The 12,999-nt window shown below is 42.7% G+C and overlaps 1 protein-coding gene across 7 annotated transcripts in view; it reads right to left on the bottom strand.

Annotated features, from left to right (window-relative positions):
* Atosa (atos homolog A) overlaps positions 1 to 12,999 on the bottom strand; it is an 81,309-nt gene that overhangs the window by 44,021 nt on the left and 24,289 nt on the right. For 2 of the 7 annotated variants that reach the window (XR_015438777.1, XM_004835380.3), the window contains exon 1: positions 11,707 to 11,874. The exons of 3 other annotated variants lie outside the window; for them this stretch is intronic. Coding sequence is in view for 3 of the 4 variants with exons in the window: in XM_004835380.3 (XP_004835437.1) it covers positions 11,707 to 11,743 (37 nt within the window). In the remaining variant the exon portion in view is untranslated. Of the gene's footprint in view, positions 1 to 11,706; positions 11,875 to 12,999 lie in introns of those variants that run through there. 2 more of the 7 variants (XM_087180441.1, XM_087180444.1) reach the window with 1 other exon arrangement.

Below are 12,999 nucleotides of genomic sequence, written 5' to 3'. Positions count from 1 at the left end.
CACCACCTGCCTCAAAAGCGCAAGGTCCCAAGTTTGATACCTAGTACTAAAAAAAAAAAAAAAGAAAAAATTCAAGGAAACAGATTCCTTGAAACAAAGTAACTGCAGGTATTATTTAGAAAAAATATATGATAAAGTTCCTTAAGTTAAACAGCAACACGAGTAATTTTATATGATTTTTCAATAATGTATTATTTTAAAGCTATGTATTACTGATAGCCAAAAAATTAAAATTTCCTGAAGTCGCAGGATTAAGAAACTGCACCAAAAACTTTAATATTTCATGTCCTAAATAAATACGAAGTTAGAAGACAATGTACAGTATCTATCTTGGACTGCTGTCATCACCCTTCCAGAGAAGAAAGGGCATTCGGTAACCAGATGCTGAGGATGATTGTGGACACCAACGTCTGACGTAGGCCAGAAGGGGGGTGGAGCCCGGGAAACGCCGAAACGTCCTGAACTGAAGCCACAAACCGGAGCCAAGAGGACTGGGCCAGGCTCTGCGGCCTCCAGCACCAGCTCAGATGCTCAGAGCTGTCCTGTGAAGACAGTGATGCTGGGGAGGCCAGACCAGCTCTGCAAAGATCAACGTCTGCTCATTCTAAAACAGGGGCAACGGGCCGGGGATCTAGTTCAGTGGTTCCGTGCCTGCTTGGTAAGCGCAGTCCTGAGTTCGATCCCTGGTACCAAAAAACAAAACAAAACAAAAATAGGGGCAATGGACCAGGCGTCGGAAAATGAGATTTCCAAGAAGAAAATGAGACAACATAATAACCATCCTAAAGAATAGCCACAGCTGGGCTGGGCGTGGAGGCATACACCTGCTATCCTAGCACTCAGGAGACTGAGGCAGGAGGATCACTGTGAGTTTGAGGCCAGCCTGAGGTACATACCGAGACCCTGTCTCAGAAAATGAAAAAGAAAAAAACCAAAAACTTTAAAATGAATAGCCACAGCTTCCTCAGTGGTTCCACCAATTAAAGCAGGTAAGGACACCCCTGTCACTTCATTTGCTCACATGGATTCATCTATTAATCTGGGCAAAACTGAGGCGATCAAAGAGAAATTAGGGACATTTATAGTTAAGTGGATGCACATTGAGGCGATCCTTTTAGGTGAAATAAATAGGACACACATGTGTAAATACCAAATAGTTTCTCTAGTGTGAGAAACTGATAGTGTAAATGAGGACTAAAAGGTATAATAGATAATGTGAAATGGGAAGAAAAGGGGCAAAGGAGAAGGGGAAGTGGGAGGGGTAGGGGAAAGGAAAGAGGGGAATGGAATTAATATGAGAAAAGGAAAAAATGGAAACAAAGTCTTTGTAAATGGGGAGGGATGGAGGGGTTAAAGGGAGGGCAAGGGAAAGGGGAAAAATAAGATCCAAGAGAGATTATGTAAAGGTGCAAATTTCCAATGATGAATGTCATTATATTGTATACCTAAAATGTACCAATAAAATTAATTTAAAAACTGAGATCAGTTATTCAGGTCGGAAGATTACAGTTTAGTTGTAAGTGGTCCTTCTGAGGATAACCCCTTACTACTGTGCAAGGTCACTGAGAACAGAAACAACTCTTTTCTTTTTTTTTGGTACCAAAGATTGAACTCGGGTTCTTGTGCTTGCGAGGCAGACAGCGAAACCACTGAGCTAAATCCCCGGCCCTAACAGAAACAATTCTTTTTCATTTTTTTCCTACAAAGGCAGTTTCAAATTGCTCTTATTTCCCCCTTAAAATGGTAACTCTGCCAAAGGTAGTATCCTTTGATAAGGATAATGTTCAAGCAGTAGATTCAGTGCTAAAGTAATGCTTTTAATTAATGTTTTACTGGATGACTCTGTGGCCATTACCACCCGCATCAGGCAGCCAAGTGCAGAATAGTTCCTGAAACTAGATTAAACTGGTTTTAGCTCAGCCAATTCACACACAATTAGAATTACAGTCAATTGAGCATAGCTATTACGATCACGCAATAATTTATTGTTATATTATCCCAAAATCTGTTTAAAAGTTAAATTTGCCAATCTGCTTAAATTTCATCTTTAACTTAGATCTTTTTCCTAAAGTCTGACAGTTAAATAACTGATAACTAGATTAGCATTTACAGGTGTAATCTTGAAATTTACAGATTTCTCAAAACACAAGCCTAGGGCTGGGGATTTAGCTCAGTGGTTTCGCCGCCTGCTGTGCAAGCACAAGGACCTGAGTTCGATCCCCAATACCAAAAAACAACAACAACAACAAAAAAACACAAGCCTAATGAAAAATTTTAAGCAACTTGCAAAAAGTATGAAAAATGCTTTACTGGAGCCAGAAGACCTGGGTTCTAATTTCAGCTTTGTAACAAACTAGCCCCAAGTCCTTGGGAAAGGTCAATTAAACTGTGATCCTCAGCAAACTCGATTGTAAAATTAAGATGTGAAACTAGGTGGCCCCTTCCAATTCCAGTATTTGATTCCACTTAAGTGAATTTTTGCAATTATAAAATATTACCATCCCATTTGTTGTTAATACCACTTTGGCCACAGGCACTCTGACCCTACATCTAGGGTACTGCAAGCTAAAAATAATCCTGGAGGTGCTGGTTGGAGTGCAAAACTGGTCCCAACCACAGCTGCTTTGCTTTGTGTGGCCTGACAGCTGCTATTCTCAGCCTCTTCGACACTGACCCTCCCCACTCCCCACGGCTGGAGCACTGGGGAGGAGGTGGAAATAAAACCCTCCCACCTCTCTTCACCTCCTCTTCCATCACCGCCCTGGGCAGCCTAAGCTACAGCCCCACTCCTCCCCTCTCCAGGCCACCATGGAGCCCTCCCAGCTGCAGGTGGCCTCTAGGAGCCACACGGAACATCAGGCTTCCTCACCAGAGAGCGACCGGCTCTGCACACTGTCTCGTGTTCCTTGTCCTTAGGCACCTTGTGATGTGATCGGTGGTTCCCAAAACTACAGCCAGTGACCCAAAACCCACTGCAACTAACTTCTAAAAACTGCTTTTAAACATTTAGAGCTCACTATTTATGCAAGCCTTTTACCACAGCCTTTAGTAGAGGTTTTTTTTTTTTTGGTACCAGGGATCGAACTCAGGTCCTTGCACTTATGAGGCAGGCAGCAAAACCACTGAATCCCTGCCCCCCTTCAGTAGAGTTTTAAAATCTCCATCTAATTCCTGAATATCTCTACTAAGTTTATTCAAAACCATATTTTTGTTTGTTGTCCTTGTGCAAGGATCCTTTCATTACATTTTCTAACATAATTTTTTTTCTAACATAATTTATATTCTCAGAAAGGAAGATTTTTAATTCTCACTTGATCATATTCTACAGATTTAAAAAACCGGGTTTGAGACAGATGATCTCTTTCAGCTCATATACATAATCCTCCTTCAGACTGTCCCACGTCATCTGAACCATGACCCTCTTCCATGGCTCTGATTGGTTTGAGAAGAGTTCACTGCAGCTTCTATTTTCTCTTCCTACAACTAAGCACAACTAAAATTAAGCACTTATTTGGAGCTGCTGCCTGTCTTACTGCTCTCTAGCACAGTGTCTGACGTGAACAAGCACTGGAATGAACGTCCAATGTTTCATCTTATTTCCAGTTCATCTAATTGATAAAAGCTTCCTGTTACTCTTTCCAAATAATTGTTACTTTATTTTTCTTTGGATTTCACATTTCAATTGTCAACTCTTTTCTATCTTATCTATATAATTCTCTCAAATGGAACAAGAAAACATTTGTTTTAAAATAATGAGACTATTTTAGGTGCTCACTCATGAAATCTCTAGGGTGAGGGTGAAACACTTAAATTATCAAAAATAAAAATAAAGGTAGGGAACCCATTCTGAGTTGTGCTTCCTGATCACTGGCATTTCTGGGCCTCAGCAGCCTCTCAAGGGTTAGAGCTGCAACACATCAGAGCAGTCTACAGCGTGCTTGAGTGAGGAGGTGGGGCCGACCCCGCTCTAAAAAGAAACCCAGAGGCTGGAGTAGCAGCACTGATGTGTCAGAACTCCAGCCACTGCCACAGCTTTGTGGACAGAGGGCCTGCAGGAGGGGACAGTGGGTGGGAGGGGCCGCCTCCTGGCCAGCAGAGGAAGCTTGCAAGGGACAAGGTGCTTGGAATCTAAGGGTCAGAGCTGGTCAAATGCCTGGAGAACACCTAATGTCCTTTTGTTTTGCCTCCTTAAAGTACAGCCTGCTAGAAAGATGCTGCCAGCCACGCATCAGACGAACAGAGCACACAGACTCACCACCTTCTCACCTACAGGAACCTCATTTGACTTCATTTGTCTGTGCTCAGGGTAAACGTTACACCTACTCCATCACATTTTGGAGCCTTGAGTAGAAAATATTGTGCTTTTCACTGTTCTTTGTGGGATGATTCCCGATTATGTGATGTTATCATTCCAAGCCCCATGCAAGGAGTTCAGGGAGAAAACACACTCGCAGGGGAGACAAAGTCCTGTCTGTGTAAGCCCGACTTCTGACTACCTGCACACACGAGAGAGCACTCAGCACGGGCCCACTGTTCCAGAGCTTTCTGTGCGGCTCCAGTCTCGCTAATCCCAGCTAACTGGCACATAGCTTTCCAAAGTCACCCTTAGGCTTGGCCTCCTTGCCTTATGTTTTTACCTCATGGGAATATGGTTACAACACAGACTGGTCCTGAAAGACACATTCTGTCCTTTCAACCTTCTTGCTGCCACCACATGCATGACCCTACTTCAAAGTGCTCTCAACAGTCATAGTTTCCACCAAGCGTGTGTTTGTATGTGTGAAACCGAAAACTCATGGGCAAATAGCAGGACGAAGAAAGAGATGTTTTTAATTAAGAGTTTAGAAACTTGAACACACGCAGTGAGATCAGTTCAGCTTAGTCTCTTACACAAAGAATGGGGCCGAGGATTTAGCTCAGTAGTGCCGCTGCCCGCCTCGTAAGTGCAAAGTCCAGAGTTGGATCCCTGGTACCAAACCCCCCCCCCCCCGAAAACAAAGTCAGAATGAGATGATATTCGACTGACATTTCCAGTGTAGACATTTCTGGAAGAGGTCTCGAGTGGTAGTCTACGGCCAAACACGGCATCTTTGAGGTGTCCTCTGATCTCACCTACAACTCAGAGCTCTGAGCTTTGCAGGATGGCTTGTTCTTTCTGCACCAGATCCTGTGCAGAGTGCAGGAGCCCGAGAGGGCACAGTGGCCCCTGCAGGAGGAGGAAGTCAGGCGTGCACCGGCACACTTCACTATTGCCTTGGAAGCTAAAAGAGTGCTGTGTGTTCCTCGTCACTCTCCACAGGCATATGTATCCTGAAATTCTGAGCCAAGCCCTGTTAAGCCTCAATTTTTAAAAATTAATGCTTTTAGACTCTGGATAAAACCAAATTATGTTTAAGAGAATTTCTCAACCTAAGAGAACACGTGAACCTCTGAATCCTGGTGTGGGTATGCGTGAAGATCTGTGCACACAGACACAGATACATCTTCTTCCTGGGAAAGGGGCTGTGAGCTCTTGCAGATTCCCTAAAGGGTCAGAATGAGACACTGAGATGCAGCAGTTCTTCTTTCCCTGCGTGGACATTCTGGGGAGAAGTGATCCAAGGCAAGTATGCATTACCCACAACGAACACACCGCTGCAAGACACACAGGTAGAACTGGGGTCCTGATTTCTAAAAGGGTCCTCCTCCCTTTGCTGTCAAGGGCAAAGTAGTTTCTGGGCCAAAGAGAGAAGCCACTGAGGCAGCACATCAGCCTCACCTACAGGAATAAAATGAAAGATACCTGGAAAACACTGATTGTTTTTCTTTTCAGACAGGGTCTCACTCTGTACTGCAGGCTGGTCTTGAACTCACTATGTAGCCCAGGCTGGCCTCGAACTTATGATGATCCTCCTGCCTCAGCATCCTGAGTGTTGGGATTAGAGTGTGTGCCACCATGTTTGGCTTCTTTTTCTATTTGCTTGTTCTTCAATTCTCAATAATCTAAACTGTATCCTGAGCAAAATGGAGGGCTAAATGATGTTTAGGTAGCAATCAAAAAATCTTAGTGCTGGATGAAAATATGAAAACCAGGATGGAACCCAGATTTAATCTTTCTCCCAAGATAATATAAAATTATCACAGCTCAAAGCAGTGAAAATGCCACAGTCAGTTGAAATTTTGTGCACTTATTAAAATGACAAGTAAAAGAGCATTTTCTAAACATTCTGGCTTTGAAGTTTGAGTTTTCAAAAGTGATCCCAACACAATCTGATTTTTATGTCACAAGATAGTTCTTCTACTCAGGATATTTAATTTCTGGCTCCCAGGTGGCTGGCTTGTCCCTTGTCACTAATAGCAGCGGCAATTACATGGGCTCAGTCCTACTCAAGAAGTCAAAGCAAGTCACTTTCCAGTACACAATCCCCACGGGACTCACAGCTGATTAACCCCTCCACACGGCGAGAGGGCTGCAGACGCCACACCAAGGACACAGTGTTTCTCCCACTTCTGTTTCCCACTTTTATCTATCTTCAGATAGTCATGTACTTCTCCATCAGCTCTGCCTTCTCTCTCTCTTTTTTTTGGTACTGGGGATCGAACTCTGGACCTTGTACTTGCAAGGCAGATGGCGGAACCACTGAGCTACATCCTCGGCCTCTGCCTTCTCTTTCTACATCAGTCTCCATATTTTCATGGCTTCCTAGATCATGAAATATCTTAGACAACTGAGAAACTTCAAAGTAAATTTGTAAATGCGAGGAGGCTGGGGGCAGGGGAGAATCTAAATATTATAAGCTACAATGGCCATAATACTGAGAAAACATTTTTAATGTAGAATTTTAGGAAGAGGAAAGTTTACTATAATAAAATATCACCTTTCACTGAGTTTTAACACTGGGTCATTAATTTAAGTCATTTTCCCACATCTCTCACTTAAACTAAGTGCCAAGCAGGTGAAAGCACACCCCGTATCCACAGCTAAATAACCATATAGGCAAGCCACTCAAATTCTGAAGCTCAGTAAAACAAAACTTTCAAAATATTAAGAAAACAGACATTAATGTAAATTTTAAAGCCAATATCTAGCAATTCCAATGACAGAACAGGACGTGTGCAACTGACTGGCATGGTTTCTCTCTCATACTTTGGATAACAGGAAGCTTCCAGCACAATCTGACCTATGTGCAAAGGGTGTCAAAAGATTTGGTGTGGGGCCGGGGATTTAGCTCAGTGGTTTTGCCCCCTGCTGTGCAAGCTCAAGGACCCGAGTTCAACTGCCGGTACCAAAAAAAAAAGATTTGGTGAATGTTTGAATTTAAAAAATTTATAACTTTAAAACATTTAAAAATTTATTTTTAAATTTAATTTAATTTTTTGGTACTGGGGATTGAGCTTGGGTCCTTGTGCTTGCGAGGTAGGCAGTGGAACCACTGAGCTAAATCCCTGGCCCTTTTAAATTTACTTTAAAAAAAAAGAATAAAATATATATATATATATATATTTTTTTTTAATTTATTTTTTAAAATTTCAAAAATTTATAAACTGGGCATGGTGGCGCACCATCAGTAATTCTAGCACTTGGAAGGCTGAGGCCTGCAGATTGCTTTGAGTTCAAGGCCAGCATGGGCTACATAGTGAGACCTTGTCTCAAAAACAACAACAAACAAAGAGCACCAAACCAAACAAAAACAAAAAACTTATTATAGTAAAAGACACAATGCCCAAAATGATAAGTGTGTTCAAAGTGAGGGGGAGGACTTTGAGGAGCTTTAATGGCCAAGGTATCTTTTATTGCAATAAATTTGTAAATTTACACATTTATCATATTTGATGATCACCTCTCATTGATCAGCTGTGTATGGGAATTTGTCAAAAGCACCATAAAAAGAATTGAGATGTGTTCGGTACATGTACCTACTCTCCACAAGGAATATAATCAATGTGTACTGCAAACATGCACTAGTAAAAGTTTTAAAATTTAACAACAAAACAAAATAAAAAATTACAGTATGTCCCTTATCTAACTTATTCACCAGATCTGGCATCATGTGACTTCTGGCTCTCCCCCAAAGACAAAATGACAGTGACAGGGAAATGTTTTGCATCAATTCAGGACATCAAGGCAGCCAGGACAGCATTACTAATGACACTCAGGAAAGAGGACTCCAGAGCTGCTTCAGAAAGCGGCAAGAAAAACAAAGGAAGGAAGGAAGGAAGGAAGGAAGGAAGAAAGAAAGAAAGAGGCAAGGATGATGGGATGAGTGTGTCTGAATTAAGGGGGAAGGGTATTCTGAGGGGCAATTTGTCTTTTAATGTAATAATACTTTTTTTTTTTTGGTACCAGGGATCGAACTCAGGTCCTTGTGCTTGTGAGTCAGGCAGCGGAACCACTGAGCTAAATCCCCAGCTGTGTAATAATATTTTTTAAAGGTTTACGCATTCACTATATTTTTTATTGAATTGCATATGGTTGGGCCTGATTACTTTTTATATCCTATCTTGACAACTTCCTGTAATTTGTAATTTTATTATTCCCCTGTTAATCTTAAAACTTCTCATTAAATTCCTTTGATGTTCAAAAGTCTCTGAATGGGGCCGGGGATTTAGCTCAGTGGTTGCGTCGCCTGCCTCGTAAGTGCAAGGACCCGAGTTCGATCCCTGGTAACAACAACAACAAAAAGTCCCTGAATGAGTAAAACTGAGACCAGTGAATTAAGGAGATAAATTCCAGTCTCTCAATTAATAGTCCTTACACTGCCACTGCCACTGAGGCCTGCTCCCAAAGGATTAGATCACATTGCCATCACAACTCTATTTGTATAGCTCTCATCTTTGATTTTTTGGATATAGTGACGTCTCACAATAAAAAGAAAAATACACTACATTCCTGCAAAAGCAATGAAGTGCATGCAATAGCACCTCTGATATTTGAAAGGGCCGAGCACCACCTGCCGTTTCTCTGTCCATCAGGGAGAGGGGAGGATCTCTCCAGCCCAGGCCTGCAGCCCAGCCTGGGCCACAAGGCAAGACAATGTCGAAGGATAATAAATACGCCCAACAAAAAAGGAAGCTCAAACTTCCCTTCCCAGCTGACTGAGAAAAGCAAACCTTCCTTGGATCCAGGCAATGAAGAAGTGATGGAATTTCTAAGAGAGAGCGGCAAAGAGACATCAGGCCTCAGCCGTACTTAAGAGCACACCCTTCAAGAGTCCAGGAAGCCAACACTAGTGATGATTCCTCAAGGGCTAATGACTTTCGACTTTCGAAAGATTTTACAAAAGTAGATAAAGAGAGAGACCCAGACTGTTACCCTTCCCACCCTCGGGTTTTAAACTACAGACTTTCAGAACGTAAGTGAGGTAGTCCTTATATATTATAGCCCAGCAATTTCAAAATAAACAACACAGTTCAGTTTTTTAAAAGTTACAGCAATCACAGCATGTGATAAATACTTGGACTTCTACTTGCTTTTCTTTATCAAGCAGCCTAAACAAACAAAAATTCACTGTTTGTGAGCTCCAAAGTATTTTTCCACAAGTATAAAAAAGTATGGCTAATTTACAGATCTGACACAGAAAGAGACAATGAAAATTCTATTGTCAAATATTAAAGTCACAGAGTTGGACACATTAGCAGTGCTGTTATAACTGACCAGATTGTGAACTTCAGTTACCCTAAGGTTTTGAAGCTGAACAGGAAGGAACTTTGAGATGCTCCAGTGTACAAAACACCTTTAGGTGCTGGGCACAGGGGAAAAAGCCTGGGATTGTCCTAGAATACCCCTTCTGAACACAACAGCAGAGGCTCCTGTGATACAGCAGGACGCTCAATTTCACGTCCCTCCATCTCTTGCAGCGTAAGAATGAAAACAGCCTGCTCTGGGAGGTTCTAAATTCTTACGAAACAAACCAAAGGGAAAAGTGAACAAACACATTTAAGTTAAATCTTCGGTTTTTGTGATTCTATAATTAGAAAATAAAATTAGCAATCCATGCAGGTGTGGTGGGGCACACCTGTAATCCCAGCACTTGGGAGGCTGAGGCAAGAGGATCACTGCAAACTCAAGGCCAGCCTGAGCTACATAGTGAGTTCCTGCCTCAACAAAACAACCTTCTCCACAAATCAGTAATTTGAGACAAGAATAAGCTTAAAAAAGAAAATGGGGAGACTGACCTCATGTAGTTGGTCGTGTTCAGCGAACCTAAGTCCTCTTGCACACCTGTACCTGCTCTCGCTCTGCACTCATACCTCCCCCCTTACAAACAGCTGTTCTACTGGAAGTAACTACTGTATGTTGTGGAGCTGACAAGTCCAAATAATCACTTTCTTTATTTTGCTGTAAGTTTTATTATAATATCAAGTTCAATTTTTTTGGTGCACCTAACAAATGGAAAAACTAAGTCATGTCAGTCTTTCAAAGTTCAGCAACAAGGGGTCCGCATGAAACACTTTTTTAGTGTTTAAGGGCAACTTACTTTGTAAATTTGCACTGACAATTAATTTTAAGGCTTTTTCACTTAATACAAATATATATATACGTATACTGTTAAAGCAAGGATATATTTTGAGTTGTTTTTTAAGAAACAACGACAGGTACCTTTTGACAAGAACAACAAAATCAATCTTCCTCCAAAATATAACATGTGTAAAGTTAATAGAGCTCTCTGAACTTATACTAACTTTACTCATCAGGCCAAAGTCACCAGGTGAATTAAAAAGGATTCACTTAGGTAACCATACGAAACTAAATAGGTAAAAGAAAAATTGGTGATTAGCCTAGGGTGAATTTTTCATAAAATGGGCAATATGTTAGTCTGCTCTGTTTAATCAGTTTAGAAAGAATCATTAAGGCAATTATGCAAACTAATTTATCAGTATTTGAGAAAATGCAAAAGAAATCCCTTGTTTTTCTAAAATACTTTAAAACTTTCATAGAATGTGTCAGACAAACCAGTTTTTCCAGATCCCACAGAAACAAACTGCAACCTATGTGCCACTTATTTACCCTAAAATAAACACCGAGTCAATGCGGTTTAAATTAATACGACTTCCCTCCCCGTTTGCAGTACTGAGCAGTAGGGTCGGAACCCGCCAACTGGGAGGGAGGCCTGCTCTCCTGTCACTCCCCACCAGGCCACCAGTGTTCTGGCCTCACACCTGTCCCCCCACGACGACAACGAGGAGCTGCCTGTCTTATCTGGGCTCCCAGAGGTCCAGACTGAATGATGAAGGGCTGCACGACCTGGGGCAGCGTCTGCACCAGCGCTTCACAGACCCTACCAGCCTCTACCGATTCTGTGTGGAAGACCTCACTAAACAGATTCTGACAATCTGTCAAATCCACACTAGTTCAATTAAAACTAGTAACTTACTTTAAATACATTCTTAACAGCTGTTATTTTAAAACATCCTTTGCCCCCACATTCACCGTTAATACTTCTGGCTCACTTACACTCCCTTCCCAGTATTCTCATTTCTATTTGGTTTCTTTTCTTCCTACTCATTGTTCAGATGAGCATTTTAATCATCTTTTAAGCAAAGCAGTTTAGAGAAAACAGGCTTTGCGAAGCTGAAGAAGATTCCCTGAGACCAGTCTTGTTCAAAAAGAGCTCACTTTCCTGGACTATTTACTAAAAACCCACGTGAAGCGAGCACCACGACCGGTAAACAGCCATGGAAAACGGAAAGCTTGAACGCGGCCGCTGAAAGCGCTTCATCACGCACCTTCTCTGGGAGGCCCTTTGTTCCCACTGAAGACCATGCTGGAATCTCGCAGGGCAGAAGTCGCCTCCGGCTGGGCTGTCAAGGGCTGCGTGCCCAGCACCCGGCCCCAGACATCGGCGGCGGCGGCGGCGGCGAGGGCGAGGGCGAGGGCGAGCTGGCCGCTCCACTAAGGCAGAGAGCAGGCCACATAGCAACAGCGCGCGCCGCTGATTGGCCCGCCCCGCGTCCCCGGCCGGCTTGGCCCGGCGGCTTCCTGTTGCCTTGGCCGGCCGCGCACTCCTGTTTTCTGCTCCTCGGACCAACTCAGCTGTGTTGAGGCAACTTGAAAGCAGAGAACAGCACACTGGTGATGACAAAGGTCTCCAGCACTGGCTCCTATGCCGTGCATTTCCAGCTGCTTCTAAAAATACTGACAAAAGGCTACGACAAAAATTTATTTCAGCTATTTCCCGTAAAACTAGGGACAAAGAAGGGCAGTGAAGGGATGGATTACTTCACACTACAGCCGGCAGGCCAGCAGGTTCTTACCAGGCGAAGCCCTCTGAAGACAGACACATAAATCCACACCGGACAGGATAAACTGCGCTCAACATCCACTACCTACGACCATGAACCACTTTACAACAAACTCCAAAAATTCCCAGTAAAGCACAACCAGTTGGTATCTAAAATGGGATAGGGTCTGGAAAATTCTCCTCAAAGGTATGCAGTGTCTCTTAAGGGGGGAAGAGTAGGTTAACAGGCTGTCTAGAAAAAGATTCAAAAAGAAGGACGCTCGTAATATGCAAGACCTAGCTAGGTGTTGCAGTAAAACATCTTGTTACAAAACACAATGACACTGGGGGCATGGTGACACACGCCTATAATCCCAGCACTCAGGAGGCTGAGGCAGGAGGACTGCCATAAGTTCAAGGCCAACATGGACTACATAGTGAGTTCAAGGCCAGCCTGAACTACATAGTGAGATCCTGTCTCAAAAACTAAAAAACAATGACATTTTGCCTAAATTCATTTATCTATCTTAAAATTACCTGAAGATATGAAGGTTTAGGTTTTCTTTTCAGGTTTTAAGTACTAGGCTCCAGTGTATCAGTCCACACTATCTCTAAACTTTAACAACAAAAATCCCTTCTCGACTTACAAAGATATTCAGGTTGAGGGGGTCAGACAGGAAAGATCAGAAAAATTTCTCATTTCAGAAATATTTCCCTTAGGGCCGTGCATGATGGTGCATGCCTGTAATCCCAGCCCTCGGGAGACTGAGGCGGGAGGATTGCTTGGAGTCTGAGGCCA

The sequence above is a fragment of the Heterocephalus glaber genome, unplaced genomic scaffold, assembly GCF_053883595.1.
Source record: "Heterocephalus glaber isolate CG9 unplaced genomic scaffold, H.glaber_assembly_v1.0 deba00000122, whole genome shotgun sequence".
In the NCBI taxonomy this organism is placed as follows: Eukaryota; Metazoa; Chordata; class Mammalia; order Rodentia; family Bathyergidae; genus Heterocephalus; species Heterocephalus glaber.
This window is presented reverse-complemented; position numbering and strand designations above follow the sequence as displayed.